Source organism: Pleurodeles waltl, chromosome 2_1, assembly GCF_031143425.1.
Source record: "Pleurodeles waltl isolate 20211129_DDA chromosome 2_1, aPleWal1.hap1.20221129, whole genome shotgun sequence".
Taxonomy (NCBI): Eukaryota; Metazoa; Chordata; class Amphibia; order Caudata; family Salamandridae; genus Pleurodeles; species Pleurodeles waltl.
This window is the reverse complement of record NC_090438.1, coordinates 181190206-181210123: the sequence shown is the minus strand read 5'-3', so window position 1 is coordinate 181210123 and position 19918 is coordinate 181190206. Positions and strand designations below refer to the sequence as shown.

General features: G+C 40.1%; 2 protein-coding genes across 2 annotated transcripts in view; both read left to right on the top strand.

Moving 5' to 3' along the window:
• Positions 1–11200, top strand: part of LOC138262264 (transcriptional regulator Kaiso-like) — a 141486-nt gene extending 130286 nt beyond the window's left edge. Inside the window, exon 2 of the mRNA XM_069212141.1 lies at positions 7050–11200. Within this exon, the coding sequence (XP_069068242.1) occupies positions 7052–9952 (2901 nt within the window). The 5' untranslated portion in view covers positions 7050–7051 and the 3' untranslated portion in view covers positions 9953–11200. The remainder of the gene's footprint in view (positions 1–7049) is intronic.
• Positions 1–19918, top strand: part of LOC138262270 (transcriptional regulator Kaiso-like) — a 297541-nt gene that overhangs the window by 130571 nt on the left and 147052 nt on the right. The window lies entirely within an intron of this gene.

Genomic DNA, 19918 nt, shown 5'->3' with positions numbered 1-19918 from the left:
TCCTTCAGGATTTGATTCTGACATTGTTACATTACTAAAATGTTGTCAAAATAAATGATCATTCGAATACCCCTCTCTCTTAGGTAGGCTACCACTGCCGTCATCACCTGGTGAAGTACCATGGTGCTGAGGATAGACCAAATGGAAGGGATCAAAATTGGTAAAGTTGATCCTGCCAAATTAACTGAAGGCAAGGCTGGCTGCTCCTTGCCATAGGAATTGTAAAGTAAGCATCCTTCAGATCCAACTTTACCAACCAGTCGTTCTTAAACAGCATGTCTCTCAAGAGATGGATGCCTTCCATCTTGAAATATCTGTAAACAAGAAATCTGTTTGTCCCTCAAGTTTATAACGGGTCTCCAGCCCTAGTCTTTTTTTTCTCTACCTGGAAAAGTTTACTTACAAAAACTGTTTTATTTGCTCACATCTAAAATAGCCCCTTTCATCAACATTTATCTCTTTGTCTACCACACTCTGTTGGTCTGAGTTGAAAATCAGCTCTCTTGGAGGGACGTACTGAATGGGGATTTCTGTGGAATTATTTTGAAATGCTGAATTGTTTTTAAAACCTGTGGGTCTTGCATTATCGTCTCCCATACACTGGTAAAATATTTTAGACGACCCCCACCTACGTTTCTCAGGGAAGAAGTCACTGTACTCACCTTTGTATCCAGCAAATCCCTGGGCATGGGGCTTATTTCCTTTTGCTCACCGATAGTGACATCTTTGAGGGTAGAAGGAAGCGCCCACACTGGCTTGATATCCTTTCCCATAGTCTCTCTGCTTGTAGTTACTGAATTGGCACCGCTGGTAACCACAACTGGCAGAAAGTCCCCTTCTGCCAGCCCTGCCAAAAAAACACCTCCATTGAACACTCTGCTCATATTGTTTTGAGACTTATCCATGGCTGTGAAGGTGGCAACATATTTCCTAATAAAAGTCCCTTCGTGTTCTCGCTAGTTTTCTTCCCTTCTAAGTCCCCTAGCTTGGGTTTATTTTCATTAAAGCTGCCTTATGCCTTTCGGCGTTAAGGCAGTGTTGGCGTTGCCCAACAGCACCAGAGCTTTTTGGTTCCAACTTCTTTAAAGGTCGAGGTCCAATTTAAGACCGTTGATGTATGCCTCTTCAGTTATGTCAGTTATTCGAGCTAATGTGCCATCCACATCCAGGAGCAAGCCGGTCATGGCACTGTTTCAAGGACCTTTCTAGACCTTTCCTGGGATCTCTGCCAATCTTAAATAGGTGATCAGCTTGGGTCTAAATTTAGAGAGAGGCAGACCTTATTGTTGATTACAGGTCTCAAGCATTCCACTTTTAACATATTCCTTACCTCTTTTTCAAGTGGGTTCCTAATTTGCCTCTTAATAAAGTTATCCAAGTGTTCTAAGGGCCACCATTCTGCATTTATATTATGGAGAGAGAACATTTCTTCCCCTAAGGGGTTTTAACACTATCCTTCAAGATAGAAGGAATAACATCCTCAGTAAAAAGGTAATCACCCCCCAGTGTCCCCCTGCTATTCATCAAACAATGTTGTCACCTTTCTGATATACATTTTCCAAAAATTCGTCCCAAGTGTCCATCTTTTGAATGCCGCTCAAGACACCTATCTCCTATGTGCTGCATAGGACACCTTTCCTCTTAGATTGCATGCCACTTAGGGCACCATTCCCTTTTAAGGTGCTAAGACCTAACATTCTCTTTAAAGGTATGTGCCCTTTTTCACTGTGCATAGTCTTCCTATTTTTTCTTGCCTTGCTTTTCTCCATTACCCTCTGATAAGGATAAATTTTCATTATCCGACCCCCTTTTATTATTCCTTTTTTCCATGACCTTATCAGTGGTCTCTTGAATATAACTTCTCATTTCATGTTGTATACGTTTTTTAATAATCTCTTCAGGGGATCTGGGGTAACATTTTACGTTTTTCTGCCATACTGCTTAAAAATCAGTAATAATTTAATATACAAAATTAAATCTTATTCTCCTTTTTCTTACCCAAACTTTAACTCTCCAGACCTAAACCCCTCCTGCCGTCGAATCACCTCAGTGAGGATACTGTAAATGTCAACTGTCATCGTTACAGTCCAAAAAACTGCATAGTATTCTCCATAAACAACAATGGGACAAGACCAAAGCAAGATGGCCCCCAAATCTTGCGTTGGCTCAGCATCACGCCGCTGTTCAACGCATTCCTTTAATGTACAGAGCTCTGCTTGAAGCATCAGAGGAGCTGGCACACTTGCAGCAGGCCTCTGCATTTATGGCAAAGTCTGGTGTGCAGCCAGAGCACAGAGGCTTGTTGCGGCTTGCAGGTGAGGCCCTTGTGCGATCGTGGAGGCCCTACAGCTGATGCAAGACTGGCAGCGGCCCCCGAGCACATGCGTCTTGCTGGGGTGCGCGTCTGAAGCTGCCGTAGACTCAAAAGTGAGCAAGGCTTAAGACAGAAACATTACACGGAGGCAATTACAGAACATAATGCCTTGGCAAGAAACAGTAAAGTATAACGGAGACAGAAGTAAACATTGCAGTGTCCCTTAAGCAGGACAAAAACATTAAGGCAATAAAGATAACTTAACAAAGAGAAGAGCCCAAACAACATCATGACAAATACCTATCTAGTAAATTTCTATAGATTGGAAACCATTAAGAGCAGAAAATACATCCATTACAGCAGTTAAGGATTTTAAGTGTAAAGAAAATGGAAGTGTGACTTAATTGATTGAGGAGCAGCATTTAAAAGAGGAAGAATATTCTGTGATTGAACTACATATATGTTGAGGAAGGCTCTATTCTGTATCGTCAGTTTTTGATGTTATATGTTCCTTAAAGTGCTGTATTGGAGTATATTAAAAGATTAATGCATAATGGTAGCTTCTGGTCTTTTAATGAAATTCAAAGCCTACAGAGTAATTTTTAAATGATGTGAATCAATGTTTGAGACCTTTAGTTGCAATTATGTCCTATTTCCATTGTGTGCCCAAAATTGATCTAAAGTTTTCTTTTTTAGGTTGGTCCTCCACTTGGTGGAAGCTCAGTTTGCAAAACTGACTACACTACCCACTGTTGGCCTCCTAAATCGGCCCTGAGTTTACTCCATTTGCATAAGGATCTCAGTATTAGAGTTTAATAGTAGTACATTTGTTTATTAGTCAATTAAAACCATAACCGCTATTAAATACACAGGTAAAAAAAAACTCAGTAGATAAGCAAAGATTTGAAAAAGGAATAGTCAGCCATATACAATCAATATGTGCAAGTACAAGCTCATCTATTTCTGATGATACCGACATCTGCAGTTTAGTGCGTAAAGTGCAACTGTGCAGATCTTCTTTCTATTTCGGTCATTAGCCAGTAAACAGAATCAAGTAGCCCTAATTCTATCTAACATCCCATAACGAACTGCAATAAAAGAAGGATGGTCAAGGCCTATACAATGTGGAAAATTACGCAAAGGTGTACATATCCTCATAGGTGATATGAGTATAGTGTGCCAATATGCCAGATGTGACACAAATACTAATATTTCATCATGTAAGTGGTAAAAAAAAAAAAAAGTGACCTAATCTACAACCTGACAGAATGGGGTTGAGGGGGGCACTATCCCTAACAGCCACCTGTTCTGTGTGGATTTCAAAAGCTTCCATCAGAGGCCTTCTTCCCCATTCATTATGACTTAGGTAGTCCCAATTCTACCTAACATCCAAAAGGGACCTACCACAGGGTTGGTCAAGGTCTGTGCAAAATTACTCAAAAATGCAGCTGCACTCATTTTTGATGTGTGAGGCTAGCAGAGGCTTATACGATCTGCAAACATGTACAAAACGTGCAACAAATACTTGTGATGCATCATGTGGGTGTTGAAGGAGAGCAGACGTAATATCAAATCTAGTGGGATAGGGAGCCCAGGTGATTGCATTATCCCTAGCACCTGACCATGATCTAAGTGAATTTCAAGAGCTTCTACATGGGGCTTCTTCGCCGTCCATCTTGACTGCCTCCTGAGCTTACGGTACTGCTATAACTAGGGAATTAAAAATGTTCAGGAACTGTACTAATCAAATATTAAGCATTGTGTTTCTTTGATCTAATGACTCAATTGTGGCTGATTTACAAGGCCTAATCCCTAATGCATTAAAACTTTTTTTTAGCATACTTCGCTGTTGGGCGAGTACAGGGTAGAGAACCTGCTGCAATGTTTTGTCTGCCTAGTGGCATAAACAGCATTTGCAATCCCCTCTTGGACAATCCTCCCTCCACTTCGGTATAAGGTCTAAAGTTGGAATATCACCAAATCTCAATGTCAATCATTTCTGTTTGATCTTCAGGGGATGAGTGGCTTCCAAGAGAAGGGAATCTCTTTGGACATCATAAAATTACAGTACCAGCCACCCATGCAACCGCTTAACCACTCTGATGTTGACATTTGTCAAAACTGGAATGGCTCTAGAAAAACCTGATTAGAAGAGTATTAGTGGTTTTTAAGATATGGGTTATATTCCTTTAAGTACTTTACAAGTGATGTCCTTCATGTCTTCATAAGTAGTCTTCACCTTAAGTTGTGCTTGATGCATTTTAGGTGTTTTTATTTGCATCCTCAGGTTCATGAAAAAATGCTCAGTTAATATTTATTTTTTAATAACAAACCATGCCGAAACCTCCTTTACATCTTATTTTGTACTGGTGGTTCCTCTAAGAACTCCATTCTTCTCAGGCAGAGACAACTGGAGGTTGACTATAGAGTGGAGTAAGATGTTTGAGGTATAGTCCATTCACGACTGGTCATTAACTCCTTGTCATAGAGATGCAGATGGATTTACGCCATGATTTGATAGTGATAAATTAAGATTTAAACATATTTTTTCGGGTCCTGATGGAGGAAGGAAAAACTTTGGAAGTACACTGGGTAAACATTAACAAGATTATCAATAAAAATAATCTGAAATGTAAGGTTATTTGGTTCAATACTTTACACATAAGTCCTTATCTGAAGTTCTCTCATCTTGTGAAAAAGAATCTTGATACACTAATTTTGACAGTTTTACTTCAAGGCACTAATACAGCCCTGGCTATCACATTAGATTATACTTTGGTCACATTACTGAAGCTGTTTGCGTGTTCAGCTAAGAATAGACCAAGAAATGTTAAGAATGGTTTGTGGAATAACTGAAATCTCAAATAATCGCTCAGGAAAGTCTAGAATTGCTCGAAGATGTAATCTGAATACGAAGTTGAAATTTTTTTAAAAAAATATTAATCTATTAATCCTTAGCCTAAAGAGACGTGGTATAAGAGGTAATATATGTGAACCACTAAAGCTAATTGTTTTCCATTTGAGAAAAGCTACAGTCATTATATTAAACCTGTATCACAGATACTGTATCTTAAAATGAACAAAATATCTTATTAACAAAATAGATGCAAAACAAATTCTTGACCAAAATGTAAAAAAAACCTGCGCAGCTATCTCACAATGTAAATGACAACACAGGAATGATCAGAGCTCCATTGTAGACAATGGAGTAGCTCCTGGTATATAATGTTTGGTATAAGAACGGGGCTCCAACATTCAAGTGTTTGCCTTCATGTTTCTCCCTTTTTATTTCAGAACATTCTACCCTTAGTGGTCGGAATGCTCTAATAGCCTTAGAGCCCTTCTGCCTCTGGCTATACTGTTTGTTAAATGCCCTCACCCTTGTTATAGGCCCCTGTTTGAAGCTAGGAATGGCAATACATAGAGATGGTGTTTTCAGGATTTGCCACTCAGCTGTGTTTCGGTAATATGGTGACATCTGGTGTACCTGACAAGTTTTCCGACCGTTGGTTTCATTATTAAGCTGTGGCGGAGGAGACCTCCCAAGAAGCAAACTTGGATGTGTGGTTTAGGTGTAATAAACAAACATAAAAATAGTGTACCAATTTAGCTTGCTTAAACTTCGTTTGACTTTTCAGTATCACAGTTGTGGATGGAGGATCCCGTTCACACCATTCTGCCTTATTGAAATCCTCACCATATCCAGAAGTTTGAAGTGATTTAAATGTTAGGTTTTATTTTACAGTATTTCCAGTGTTACATGCTTTGGATAAATAATTATATTGAATAATCTGAAACACCTATGTTTCCATTCTGATGTGCGCTCAACAAGAGTATGCTTCAGAATTAAGAACGCAATCCTGCCATTTTTAGATGTTTGTTAGATGATGTTGTAGGGCAGAGCACTTGCCCTAAACAAGGCTCTGTTAGATATGGATTTCTTTTTTTTAGAGATCCTGTTATGACATTAATGGAACTCCTTTTATTTAGGTTTACACTGCAACACTTCACAACCTTTGTTTTGGTAATCTCGATGTTGAGCAAGAATACATCCTGTAACAGCATTAAATCCACTCCTTTACTTTATAAAAGAGTTGATTTTCAAGTAATACACATGTTCCTTTTTTAGTGGGAGGCATGGGGTTTATGTCGGAGAAGCATAGCTCTAGGGAAGCAAACAAATAGTCACGTATGTAGGTGTGTATTGTCAGAAGTGCCAATAATGCTGCATATCGATTTGTTTTTCACATTTATCTATTATCGTGTGTTACTGTACTTAACTCTCCATTACGTCCACTTTTCAGTTACATTTAATTAAATTTTCTGATTTTATAACTCGCATCTGCTTACGTGACCGTGTATATTAAGTTCTGTGTGAGATGGTGGTTCAGGAGAGGACAGAGTAACTCACTAGATGCCTTATAGTCCGCCTCTACCAGCACCTTGATTGTATTAGAATCTATGTACTGTAGAAGGTTAAAATTTCACATAGGTTGTCTGCACACCTATAAATACGTAAATACATAATTTAAAAGTTTTGGTGATTGCCTCCTCTTTTGGCCATAGTCTGAAAAGATGTTCTACGAACAGAAGTTTCTCTTTTTGGTAACTTAGAGTATCTTTCAACCTATCCCATAACCAATGCTTAAAGGATAGTTTGATCAAATTGTGTGCATAAAAAACATTAATTACATCAAAATCTTTAATATTCGCTTCTTTTCCCTCCACTTTGTAGGCATGGAGAGCCGAAAACTGATTACAGCCACTGATACCCAGTACTCACGCACACTATTGTCATCTTTAAATGAGCAACGTCTCCATGGAATATTTTGTGATGTCACAGTCATTGTGGAAGACAAAAAGTTTAGAGCCCACAGAAATATTCTTTCTGCATCAAGCACATACTTTCAGCAATTGTTTTCTGTTGCGGGTCAAGTGGTTGAACTCAGTTTTGTGAGAGCTGAGATCTTTGCAGAAATACTTAAATATATTTACAGCTCTAAAATTGTTGGGGTCCGCACCGATTTACTGGAGGAATTGATTAAATCTGGACAGTTATTGGGAGTTAGGTTTATTGCAGACCTGGGCATTCCTTTATCTCAGATGAAGAGCATGACAAGTGGTGTCAAGGATAACACTGTAAAAGCTTCACCTTCTGATGCTGACCAAAAGAGTATCAACACTGAGAAGCCTGCCACTAAATACGTACTAACTAAAGACAGTGGTAGTAGTGCAACACCTATCGTAACTGAGACAAGTAACATCTCCAGCGAAGAGCTCCACGAATCAACCAAAGCTGGTAATTGCCAGGATAAGAGTGAAGAATCAGATGATGATGTGATTTTCTGTTCTGAGACATTGCCGCCAAAACCACGTATTTCAAATGATACTGAAAGAGCGCAACAAAAAAACAGTCCAGAAATAGCTAAATCGCCCAACAAGCAGATGAGTGTTAACACAAGCATTTCAGATCAAACACCATTGACTCCAAAGGCTAACTCTCCATCACCAACCAACCTTCCTCCAAAAGCTGTCATGGCATCTCAGGCAAAATCATTATCTTCTAATATATCAAGTCCAACTCAAACAGAAACTGAAGTTGTTTCCTGTTCTCCACTTGCGCTACCAGAACCACAAGCGACAAGTCAAGATATGGATACTTTGCCCAACCCTGCACATTCTTTATCTGTTAATATATCAAGTCCTACTCGGGCACAAGATTGTGTTGGTTCCAGTCCTGAACTTAAAGCTCCAAAACTGGAAATGACTAGTTCAGATGTGGTTAAATTGGCCAACTTTACAAATTCTTTACCTGTTAGCATTCCGAGTCTAAGTCAGATCCAGGCTGGTACTGGTCTCTCTACTGATCGTGTCTCTCCAAAAGCAGAAAAGATAATTTCAGATACGGAAAAATTGTCCAACAAAGCAAACTCTTTAGCTGCCTGTATATCAGGCCCAGGTCAAACACAATCTGGTAGTTTTTTTCCTGAACCTGTGCCTCCTACACTGCAAAGGACCTGTCTGGATATGGTCAAACTGCCCAAACAAGAACCTGACATAAATAGTAGTGTTTCCCCTTCAAACAATTTGCAGTTCCAAGATGTTACACCACCTCAAATGGCAACATCTGCTAAAATATCTAGCCCAAGCCCAACACAGTCTAAGGATGTAATTTCCCCTTCTGGGCATATGCCTCTGATGCCATGTGTTTCGCATCATCCTGAAATGTCAAAGCAAAGGACAGATCCAGAAATAGTTAAAATAGCCGGCCAACAGATGGGCATGAATAACGCCATTTCTGCTCAAACGCCATTAATTTTAAATGCAGAATTTCCAAACCACTTGCCTTTAAAAGATATACCATCTCAGATAAATTCTCTACCTGTTACTACATCTGGTCAAGCTCAAGCCAGTGGTACGAACCTTGGCTTTTCTCAACCATCCACAGTTTCCACTACTAAGTTGCTAAATCCACAACAGCCTGACAGAGAACAGCTTAATCCTCTTTCAAACATAAGCACCTTTGCTCAGAATCATCTCTCTCAAACAATGAATTTTCTTGCTCAGCAGCTCCCTTCTTTTAATACTTTTGTAAATAAGCCTTTCACTCTGAACAGTGTCAATTGGCCTTCCTGCCCAAATTTGTTACCCAGCACTCTTAGTCAGCTTGCAAACACAGACAAATTGCCCACTTTTGATGGGCCAAAACTTCAGAACCCACAAAAAGCAACTTTTCATAAAAAAACCACTTCCAAACCAGGTGAGCTAAAAATAAAAATTGCTGATGTTAATCCTGGCAGCAGTAAAGACTGCTCAAGTGGGATTGGAAGTGGCTCCCACCACATTATGGATGGTAAAAAAATAATTACATTAGATACTCCATCAGATATTGGAGGGCTATCAACTGGCTGCAAGGTTTATGCAAATATTGGTGAGGACAAAGACACTTATGATATTGTTATCCCAATAAAAAATGACCCTGATGAGGATGGAGAAGTCCAACTGCCAAAATCAGCCGACGGATCTCCGAACAGCAAGCGTGTGAAAGTGAAGCACGAAGATCACTATGAGCTGAATGTTGATGGAAAGGTCTATTACATCTGCCTTGTGTGCAAAAGATCCTATGTTTCTCGGACCAGTTTGAGAAGACACTACAACGTTCATTCTTGGGAAAGGAAGTATCCTTGTCATTACTGCGATAAAGTCTATGCGCTGGCAGAGTACCGTACAAAGCACGAGGTCATACACACGGGGGAGAAAAGGTATCAGTGTTTGACATGTGGAGAGTCTTTCATTAACCATAGGATTATGTCTACGCATATGAAATCAGCTCATAATCAAGACCCTTCTGGAGACCCCAAGCTTTATCGTCTGCATCCCTTCAAGTCCCCACATGCCAAACAGCCCCCTGAGAGCAATGCACAACCTTCAACCAGCGCTACAGAAGTCAACAATGCCGTTGTTCAAAGTGAGGATGAAAAAAAGCGACCAGCGTCTGTGTCACCAAAGTCTAGTTCACCAGCCAAACCTATGAGCTGGGATGATGTGTTCGTTCAACCTGGAGATCAGCCCATTTTCAAAGACAGTCCATCTCAAGGCGGTAATGAATTTGAGTTTGTGATACCAGAGTCCTATTGAACAGCCACATGAAGGTCAACAATTTGAGAATCTCAACCTGTTGCAAATGGATTGCTGACAGATGTTTTTAAAGGAAACCTTTAATCTGATGCAGATTATAAATTGTTTTTCTATGCTTCGCTATGTTACCAAACATAGTTTTAATGATGTGTTCCATCCTGTAGCGTCTTGTTTTTAAAGACATATAAGACTTGAATTTCATTTTTTTTTTTTAGAAGCAATCGGTTTTCTCATTTTTCCATTCCATTGTTTCAACGATGACAAGGTGCTTTTTAGTAATCATATGTTTCTTTCCTGCAATGGTTTTAAAGCCTAATATGTTTCAAAACTGTGTAAATGTGACACCATTTTTATCGTAGTTTGTGTTTGACAGCCTTTCCTAAATTGTGTGTGCTACTCAGACTAAAGGTTATAGTGGACAAATGGCAGAAATGCCTCTTATAAACATCTGCGCAGCAAAAAAAGTTATTTTCCACAATTTGTGTTAATTTTGACACATGAAAAAAACAATGCCTTTAACCTCTAAATGTAGGTGTGTTCCGTTAATTCGACAAGCCAATTGTATTCAGTGGCTAGAGGCGGTTAATTTTCATTTTCACTGTTGGAAAACCTCAATGATTGTTACAGAAAACTGAAAAGAAAAATAAAACATTGATATACAGAATTCCTTGAAAAGCCCAAGATATCAGGTCACACATTGTACTGTAATAAAAAAAAAAACGGTAGTTCTGTAGCATGTTTATATTTTTCAGGTGCTAACATTTTATATTACTTTAGATTACTTGTTGGAGACTGCTGAAGGAGTGTATTAGTTTATGTATGTTTGAGAAAGTATGAAGAGCTGCTAAGCTAATGTTCATACTTAAACCTACTACCATTTGCAAGGGCTTTTTTAGGTAGACTTTACATAATGTATATGTACCAGGAACTTTTTTTTCCACTGGAATTGTATACCGAAGGTCGGATTTAAATCTGATAGTCCTTGAGTTTCTTTTTTTTTAATCGAACAGTTGATGTAAACGTGTTATTAGTGTTCATTGACACTTTTTAAAATGTCAATTCTAAAGTATTTACTTTGCTACATTTAGACATGTATAAATAAAATGTAGTAACACTTGGAAATAGTAAAACTTGTCTTTAGTTTAGGAAGTTAGGGGCGTCTGATAGCCAAACATTTCCTTAACAGTACACTTGTTGAATTTTGTAAATGTTACACAAAATTAATAAAAATACAAACATTTTCATAGACTGCGGATGAATATTGTGTTTCTTACAAGCAACATCTGGTACTCAAAATAAAATGTGCTGTTTCTCATATTGGGAAGCCACAAAATTTTATTTTTCAATCGAAATCTGTAAACACCATCTTTAAAAGGAGTCTCTTACTATGCCCCTCCACATACATTTTCAGATGCAAGCACAGTTGCGGACATTGGGCCTGATTTAGGTCTTGGCAGAGGGGAATACTCCATCACAAGCATGATGGATGCCCAGTCCGCCCTATTATGATCCCATTATCTCCTTTGGGGATCGTAATACAAGGGATCAGATATATATCAGGTTCATGATGCAGTATTCCCTCCACCAAGACCTAAATCAGGCCCATGGTTCGGAAATCAAATTTTTTAATTCAGTTTCCCTCCCAGTCGACATAAAAATGATGACAGTGTGCTTCCTCTTTGTTATATTCCTTCTTACAGCTAGTGCCTGTTTTGGCCCGTGCTGATGTATAAATTGTTGAGGTATGTGTTTTGCAATTTTAAAAATACTCTTATTGTATATTTTATAAAGACGCCCCTTTATCAGTGGCACTTTTCATAGTAAACGATCAACTCTGTCATGCATGCAGTATAGCGATGTGGCCTGAGGTGGTGATAAATATCACTTAGAATCCAAAAAAGCAGAGATTCTTATGTGCCGAATCTTTAGGGCAATTTGACAAGAACTAAAGTTCTTTAATCCCAGAATATATTGTTTATACTTATGACTGAGTGAATTAGGGGAGTAAATTCATGAGCTTCCTTAAGCTAAACCTGTTGGAGTCTTCCCTGTGTCTCTGCACTGCTTTAATTATGAAAGAGTTGCAGACTCGCCTCTTAAGAGCAGTAGATCACAAATCATTAATCGTCCACAACTCAGCTCCCTTTCCTATGACTGGCCCACTTTAAGCTTGCCTTTGACATGTATAGTGCTTCGCTGCCTTTTGCCTAGGTTTATGCTATAGAAATAGCCTATCCATACACTCAGTGTTTCACAGCTAACCCCACCTTGTGCCACTACAGTGGTGTGATCGGGAACACGCTGCACCACCAAGCAGTAAGCCACTGGTGTGCGAAGATTCCATCACCCGCTGCCTCGTGTGGCTTTGTGTATGAATGGTAATGAGCGACAACTGAAAATGAGTTGTAGATCACAAAATGAGTTTCTCAAGCACCATCTTGCAGTTTTGCTTGCTCCCCTGTTGATAGTGTGCATAATTGAATTTGAAGACCTTGATAATTGCTCTACTATGTTTGAAAATACATATTTGGTTCTAAAGTTCTATTTGGGTGAATAATTGAACCATTAACACATTTCTCTCTTCTTATGTTGATTTTCAAGGCTGGCATAAAAACAATGTTATTTTATTTTTCTAAAAAGCGGCCTCTGGTTTCGAACACAATGTACTCTTTTACTGCACAAAGAAACAACCACTTAAATTGGTCTGTGCTCACATTGAGATTTTATTCTCAAGTACCTGCTTTGACTAACACAGTGTTTGACCACTTTCATGCTCAATGCCACGTGAGAACCATCCATGAGTGCCTTGAACCTTTAATGACAAATCTGGCTCCTGCTAAGCTTTTACACACTTATTGGTAGATACGAGTATCTTACTTTATAAACTGAAGTACTTGGTTCATACAGTTCTATTGGAATGCCTTCAAATAGTTAGTTTTGTTTTTTGTTTTTTTTATTATTTTGTTCTTTGTACAACATTCATACCACTGGTGTTACAAATTTTGAGTGAGAAGGAAAGAATGGGTTGTTTACACTGGTATAACATGTTTAATACCATCTCTCCGCAAAAGTTATGATAACATTTTTCAAGCCAGCTCTTAGTGAAAGGTATAAAAACGTTTTTTCTTCGATACAGTTGTTATAACATCTTTAATTCTTTTGGATAATTCTAACCCCTGATTTCTCACCATTACAATACTTCCCAGGCACTAGACTGGATCCAAAAGATTTTCACAGCAATATTTCTGTGTGCCGCTACGTGGCCCTGTGGAGCTGACAGATCAGAACTGCTACTCCTGTGCACTGACTTCAGGTCCTTTCTTTCCAATCTTTCGGACGCAGATCTGGATCCCCACTGCCACTGTTGACAGCTTTCCAACGACCCCAAAAGAAAATTCCATTGTGCTAGGGAAAAGATTGTCCCCGAAAATTGCAGGTGTCAAACCATGTTGCTACTGCAGGAAACAGATGTATTCATGGACTCGCACAAGGAGTGCCTTTTTTGTTTGGGTTTAAGACATGGCTTGAAGTTATGTGATGAGTGCACCCTTAGGTACCCAAAGGGGATCCAGGTCCTTGAAGCAAAGCTGTACATCACTGAACACAGGAATATGTCCCAACCTTCATGAAAGTCCTGTTCCTGTTACAAGTCGATGACCTACTAATGTTCCCAGGGGCATTCCCACAAAAAGTTGTTTTCACAGTCGAAGTCTTACGGTAAGTCGAAGTGAAATAGAAACCATAAGAAAAGGAAGCAAAGCAGGACTCAACCCATCTCGCCATTTTTCTCTCTAAAGAGAAGGTGTGCGGGTGTCATGGTGTCTATCGGTCTCCTTCCCGATTTCCAGATGTGGAACAAATCCCACAGTTGGTCCCTATATTAATCGAATTTCTTGAACCGTGGGATCTTTGAGGTCTTTCAGGAGGCCGTTCTGCATTTATGTTGCACCCTTCTGGCTCTATCTGGTTCACCTTTGGGCCTCAAGGATCTACAGGGGCCCTCAGTCTGATTACCACCAGAGGATACATTCTGTCTTCCACCTGACCCCCTTGGCCCTTGCACAATTCAATACAGACTTCCACTCCGGGGCCATGACCTACGTTGATCCCTCTTTTATCAGCATCTCTGCTGCTGGTACCAGAAGAGATTCCGAGGTTGGCGCAGATGTCTGACCCCTCACTGGCTTCAACACAACCCCAATGGAGGTCACGTCTGAAGTTGCTAATGAGCAACCATTTGCCATTCACCCTGAATATAATCCTATGCTGCCACTACCGAGGATGCATCCTCAGGGGCTGCATTGTCTTTCTGGTAATGATTTTGACCAAAGCTTGTCACCACCGAAGGACGAAGTTGTTGGTGATCATTTACCCTCTCATTATGATGATGACAGTTTTACATGCACTTAAAGGAGGCCAAAGGGCTTGATACTTCCCTCTGATACAGGGTTGAATTTGCCCTTTAGACCTTAAATAGGAGAATGTGCTTTTTTGCTGTGGTAATTCGAGCGGCTGAGGGCCTAGACCTACAACTTCCCTCTGCCGAAGGTAAAACCAATGTCATTACAAAATTCTTACAACCTGGGTCGGCCACACCAGAGTCCTTGCTCCCATTCAGTGAAGCCCTCACTGACACCTTAATGGGCACCTGCTAACCACTGAATAGGCAGGTGCACATATGCCACAGACAAGAGACTGGCGATTCCGATTTCCTCACTAAGCATCCCACTTCAGAGAGTCAGGTTGTGCAGGCTTCTTCCAGCAAAGTGAACCCCAGATCTTTCCCTGCACCACCCCACCCCCGTACATTCAGTCTAAGGATTTCGTCATTTGGCAAGTTCATGTTCTCTTCAGCTAGCCTGACATTGAGGTCAGTCAGTGCAGTTTGTTTATTGGCCCAGTATACACATGACCTCTGGGACATGGCCAGAAAGATCTTGCCGGCAGTCCCCAAAGACTTTTAGGCCTCATTGACTCAGACAATTAAGAATGGTCAAGATGTGGCTAATACATGATTAGTGCTGGCCCTGATACTACACATTGTCTGTGACAAGCAGTTAACTCCAGTTCTGTGCTTCTTTGCCATGCGTTGATTCTCTCTACAGGTTTCTCTGGATACATATAAGCCTTTCTTATTGAAATGTTTTTCGGTGACTCATTCCTGCTCATCAAGAAAGCAGATTCTGTCATGGAACGCTTCAAGAAACGTAGGGCTACGGCCCGCTCTTGGGGTCTTTGGCCCCTGCCAAGCAGTTTCCTCACAACTTTCGGCTATTCCAAGACTACTCCAGGTGATTGGTGTATAGGTAACACCAGTCTTCCCAGTCCTAATCAGCACGTGTTGCAGTCACCCCAGTCCTTTTGAGACCAGGGATGTGGGTTTTGCAGGCAACACACAGGTCAGCAGTCCTCAGCCCCCTTCATCTGCTATAACAGCCTGTAAGCTGCTTTGGCTTGTCATTAGTACCTTGTTGATGCCATTGTGCACACCAACCCTGTGGGAGGCAGAATCCAATAGATTTTCCCAGAATGGCAATCCATCTCATCCGACAGACTGGATTTTCAAAGGTTCTCTTAACTGTTCAGCATTGCTGAGCCCCACCCTTTCTTTCTGCTCAGCCGCATCTCCCTCCCACAGCACAGTGACTCTCAGATGAGCACCTGTCCATTCTGTTACAAGAGGTGAAAGTTTTACTCTCCACAAATGTCATTCAGAGGGTTCCAGACTCAGTAATAGAAATGTCTTGAAATTTCCTTATGCTGAGGAAGGATGAAGGCCTTTGGCCTATCTTCACCCTCCGACTCCCTTCTGGCAGAATGATAAACTCTAAATGTTTCCGGTTTCCCAGAAACGGTGAGCAGAACCTCCACCGTTTGAAGGTATTGCTCTGGTAGCTATTCTAAAGGTGAGGAATCTGCAGTAACAGTACCTATCAAAAGAGCAAGATACTTTTCTTCGATAACCCTCTTTCTGGTGGACACTGCTCTCCCTCTTTCCTCTGTGTGGAAAAAGGTCCAAAGTTAGATATCTGCACACTGGTACTGACAATTGTTTTATACTCTGCATCTGAAGGTGTGAAAAGGATCAAGCAAGAAACTGACATCAGCGTGTAGGAGTTGCACCACTTAACTTTAGCAACACCCTCATTTGTAAAGGCATTGTGCAGCAAAACTGTCAAAATATGACAGTCTCTTCCAAATAAAAAAAAAAAAGTCTATTTAATTAACATGCAGAACCTTTTCACTTTAGTACACTAGATTATAGTAGTACATCGAGAAGTGTTAATGTAAAAGTGTTAGTTTTAAAACATGAATTTAGAAACGTGAGTTCCCCCCATCCTGACAACAATGCCAGTAGTGCACTAAAGAGTCAAGTCAGTTGGTATGTACACTCTTTGGGTTCCTATTATACATGAACAACATTAGTTTATCACATCAAACACCGGCAAAGGTTTATACTGAGCCCATCCACAAGTTCTGCGTTTCAAGGTCCTCTATATGTGATAATGAAGCATGGAGGGAAAGTGAAATACATTAATTCCCTAGGATCACACAATTTGGTAAAGTGGGGAAGACAGGATTAATCCCAGGTTTTCTGGTTTCACATTGTTCAGCCACTGGATGTAAATGCTTTGCTTCCCCTACACCCCTCTTACTGCCAATTCTACCTTAATCGCCACTCCGTTGGCATCAATGCGGCCCTCTGTCACGTCAAAGATGGACGTTTTGGCCCCAAATTAAATACTTCAAGTACCCATGTAATATAACTTGTTTCAAATTAAGACAATGGATCTCAAGAACCCATTTACCTTGAATGTGCTATAGGTATCACATTGCCACCTATGATATTCATTGTGAATATTTCATCTTCAATACATTATGTGTAAGGCTGTTAGTTACCACATGTTCAAAGTTTTGTCAGTCATCTGAAATATAGGAGCTAATCTAGGCCTGGGTGGCTTTTGGGGTTTAAATCTGCAGTATTTTGTGGAGTTACAAAAAAAAAAACTGTGGGGTTGTGCTGAATTTTGCGAATTGGCGGAAATAGGCATGTCGTGCTGTGATTAAGCGCCGAGAGCTTGTTCCTCACTGAAAAATCAGCGTGAACGCCACCACACTGCTCGCCAGATGGCACAGCTTCTTGAGTTGATTTTGCCGCTGCTTGAATAGTTTTTCTACTGCAGCAGCAGCTTTCTGACCGGGAATGGTTGCACCCACCCATGTTGGAAATACCTTGTTGGGTGCTCTCCTAGCAACTGAAAATTACACTAGGAATTGTCAAATCTCACTGGCCAACTTCCCATTTGTAAGCTGTGTGCAAGAAAACAAATTCCACCACATGGTTGGTGGAATTTGGCCAGAACTCTGCATTACATTACAAGCATAATGCAGAGTGGCCAAAACTCTGCTGGCGGAACGGAATCTGTCACCCACCCCTAGGATAATTCTTTTATTTCTGTTGCCCAATGGAGTTCTAGCAGTATTCATTTTAGGGTATTGTGGTCATGCCAGTTATACATCTACTAGATGAGCTTTTGTCTTACCCCAAACCATAATCTAATCATGTTTTGCAAACAAATGAAGAGATACTCGATTTTTCCTTCCTCTTCTGGGAGATAGCTGCACGTCAAGATACTTAGTTTGCAGTGTAGTATTTATAAATTCCCTAAGTTGCGCGCATCTCAAATAAATATTTATTTTGAACAGTCTTAAGGCTAATCAACCGTATAATAGTAAAAAAACTAAACAAAAAAACATTACCGTGTCATCAGCAAATATGCAGGTTATTGGCAATTAACGGACATCCTGCAGTATGTGTCCTAGAGGGACAATATTGGGGTGGGGGGAGTTCATAAATGACACTAAGGCACATTTTGACATTTGTGGTGTGGGCACATCATAACGATCTCTAGACTATTCTGTGCTTAATTTCAAGTCCAGTAGCCACCCATCTGTGGGGTCTCACTTTGGCAGGGTGCGACCCATTGTAATTGTAGAAGTCTCAAATGCAGATGATGACCTCAGCTTAAACATAAGCATAGCAGTATATGTGGGAGATCGATGAAATGCAACAATATGCTAGTACATGTGCACTTGTAACTTTGCTTATGACACTTTCTGTTCTTGGGAGGAAGCCCAGAGGCTCAGCTTACCCTTAGTCCTATCAGTGGCAATTTCACATGTTAAGTATGAGATTGATCCGAAACAACTAATGGAGAAAAATGCATATCAAGTAGACCAATGAGTAAAGGGTTTTTGTTTATTGTTAAACTTCTTTTATATTTATTCACTCATGATTGATTAAATGGCCACATCGCTTACTTGTGTAGTAACAACATAATCACTGGGGTGTAAGGCAATTTAGTTTTTATCAGTAAGCCGAAAGCCTACCACGTTGCTAAGCTGCTGCCGCTCAGAATGCGTGGCCCTCGTCATTTGATAGAAGTATCTCTTGGTCTGTTGGCATATATATACGGATGGATCATTTGTTGGTATGTTTCACCCCAATCCTTCGCTATCTGGGCTGACAAAAGCATATCAAAATTTGTTAACTATGTTTGTATTTTATATTTGTTATAGAGATTACACCATTATGGGTGTTGAAATTTTTGCTGCAACAAGAGTGGAATACTGAAAGAATATTAGCAAGTAGTCTAGCAGGTAGTTCTTGTGTACCTTTCTACTGTGAATATATTTTGGTCTTATCTATAAAGAATTGTTTTTTTCCCTAAAATATCAGAATTGCCACAAACAAAAAACATCTGTAAACTGAGAACAGCGCAAATTTGGAAATACTTTTACTATTCCCGGAGCAGAAGTAGCTTCTTCAGTATAGTGTATGATAAGAGCACCATTCATGTTATTATGTCCACCAAGATATAGAGGAAGTTATCTTTTTAAAAAGCACAAAACATAGCAAGTAAGAGTTGTACTGCAACAGGACCAAGAGGCTCTCCTAGTCCATGTAGGATTCATCAGGATCCACCTCCTACAGGTAGAAGCTACACCATGAATTTGTAATCTTCCTACAGTACGTATCGTCCCATGTTTACTTGCTCAACTCAACAACAGTTTCTGCTATAGATGACCAGACTACATTTAACAATATCATGAGTAGAACTGCTATTAAGCTCATTCTAAAAAGCCCTGACACTAAAAATACATTGTTTATTTTTGAGACCTTACCTCCTTGTACACCTTCTAAGCCGCTCGTTCCTGATGATGATTCCATGTCATATCTATCAACAGTGCTATAAGTGCAGTGCCAATGGGCCCAGCAGGGACATGGGCCCACTGCAGCCGAATTGCAGCTCTATTCACACCCAACTTGGGAAGGGTGACCATTTTCATTCCTTTCATTCGGGCACCTGGTTTCCTTGTTATGACCGATGGCAAAAAAGGTAGTTGCCAGAAGGAATTTCTTCTGCAGACTGTTTAGTAGAAGTATCCATTATGGGCTGGGGCTATCATATGGAATAATGATTGAAGAAATGCTGGTCACACATATCTCTAGAGTCAGTCATGGAGCAAACAGATAATAGAACCATTTGTACTATTTCAGGGAGTGGAAAAAGGGAGCAAGTTGGTAGTGAGATGATCTGTTGCTAAAAGGGACATCCAAGACTAAAGTTCAGTTTAAAGATTCAAAATAACAGGAAAGAGTTTTGACCTCTCCAATGCAACTCGCAAGCAACAAAGTCTGGAGGATTCCATCTAAAGAAATAGAAATCTGCCAAAAGATCTAAACAATTTCAGCGCCCCTAAGTCCATATGAGGTCTACTATAGAAAGGATCAACATCTGTCTGCTATGTCAAACGCAATAGAGGTCTATATTAGCGCAAGCAAACATGTGGCTTGCAATCTTTTCCAACTGTCTCTTCGTTTGTTTCGTATAGTTCTGTGCTTCTTGCTCTCCTGTCTTTCACATGTACCCCGCCACTTACACTGTTTAGTAGGAATCTATA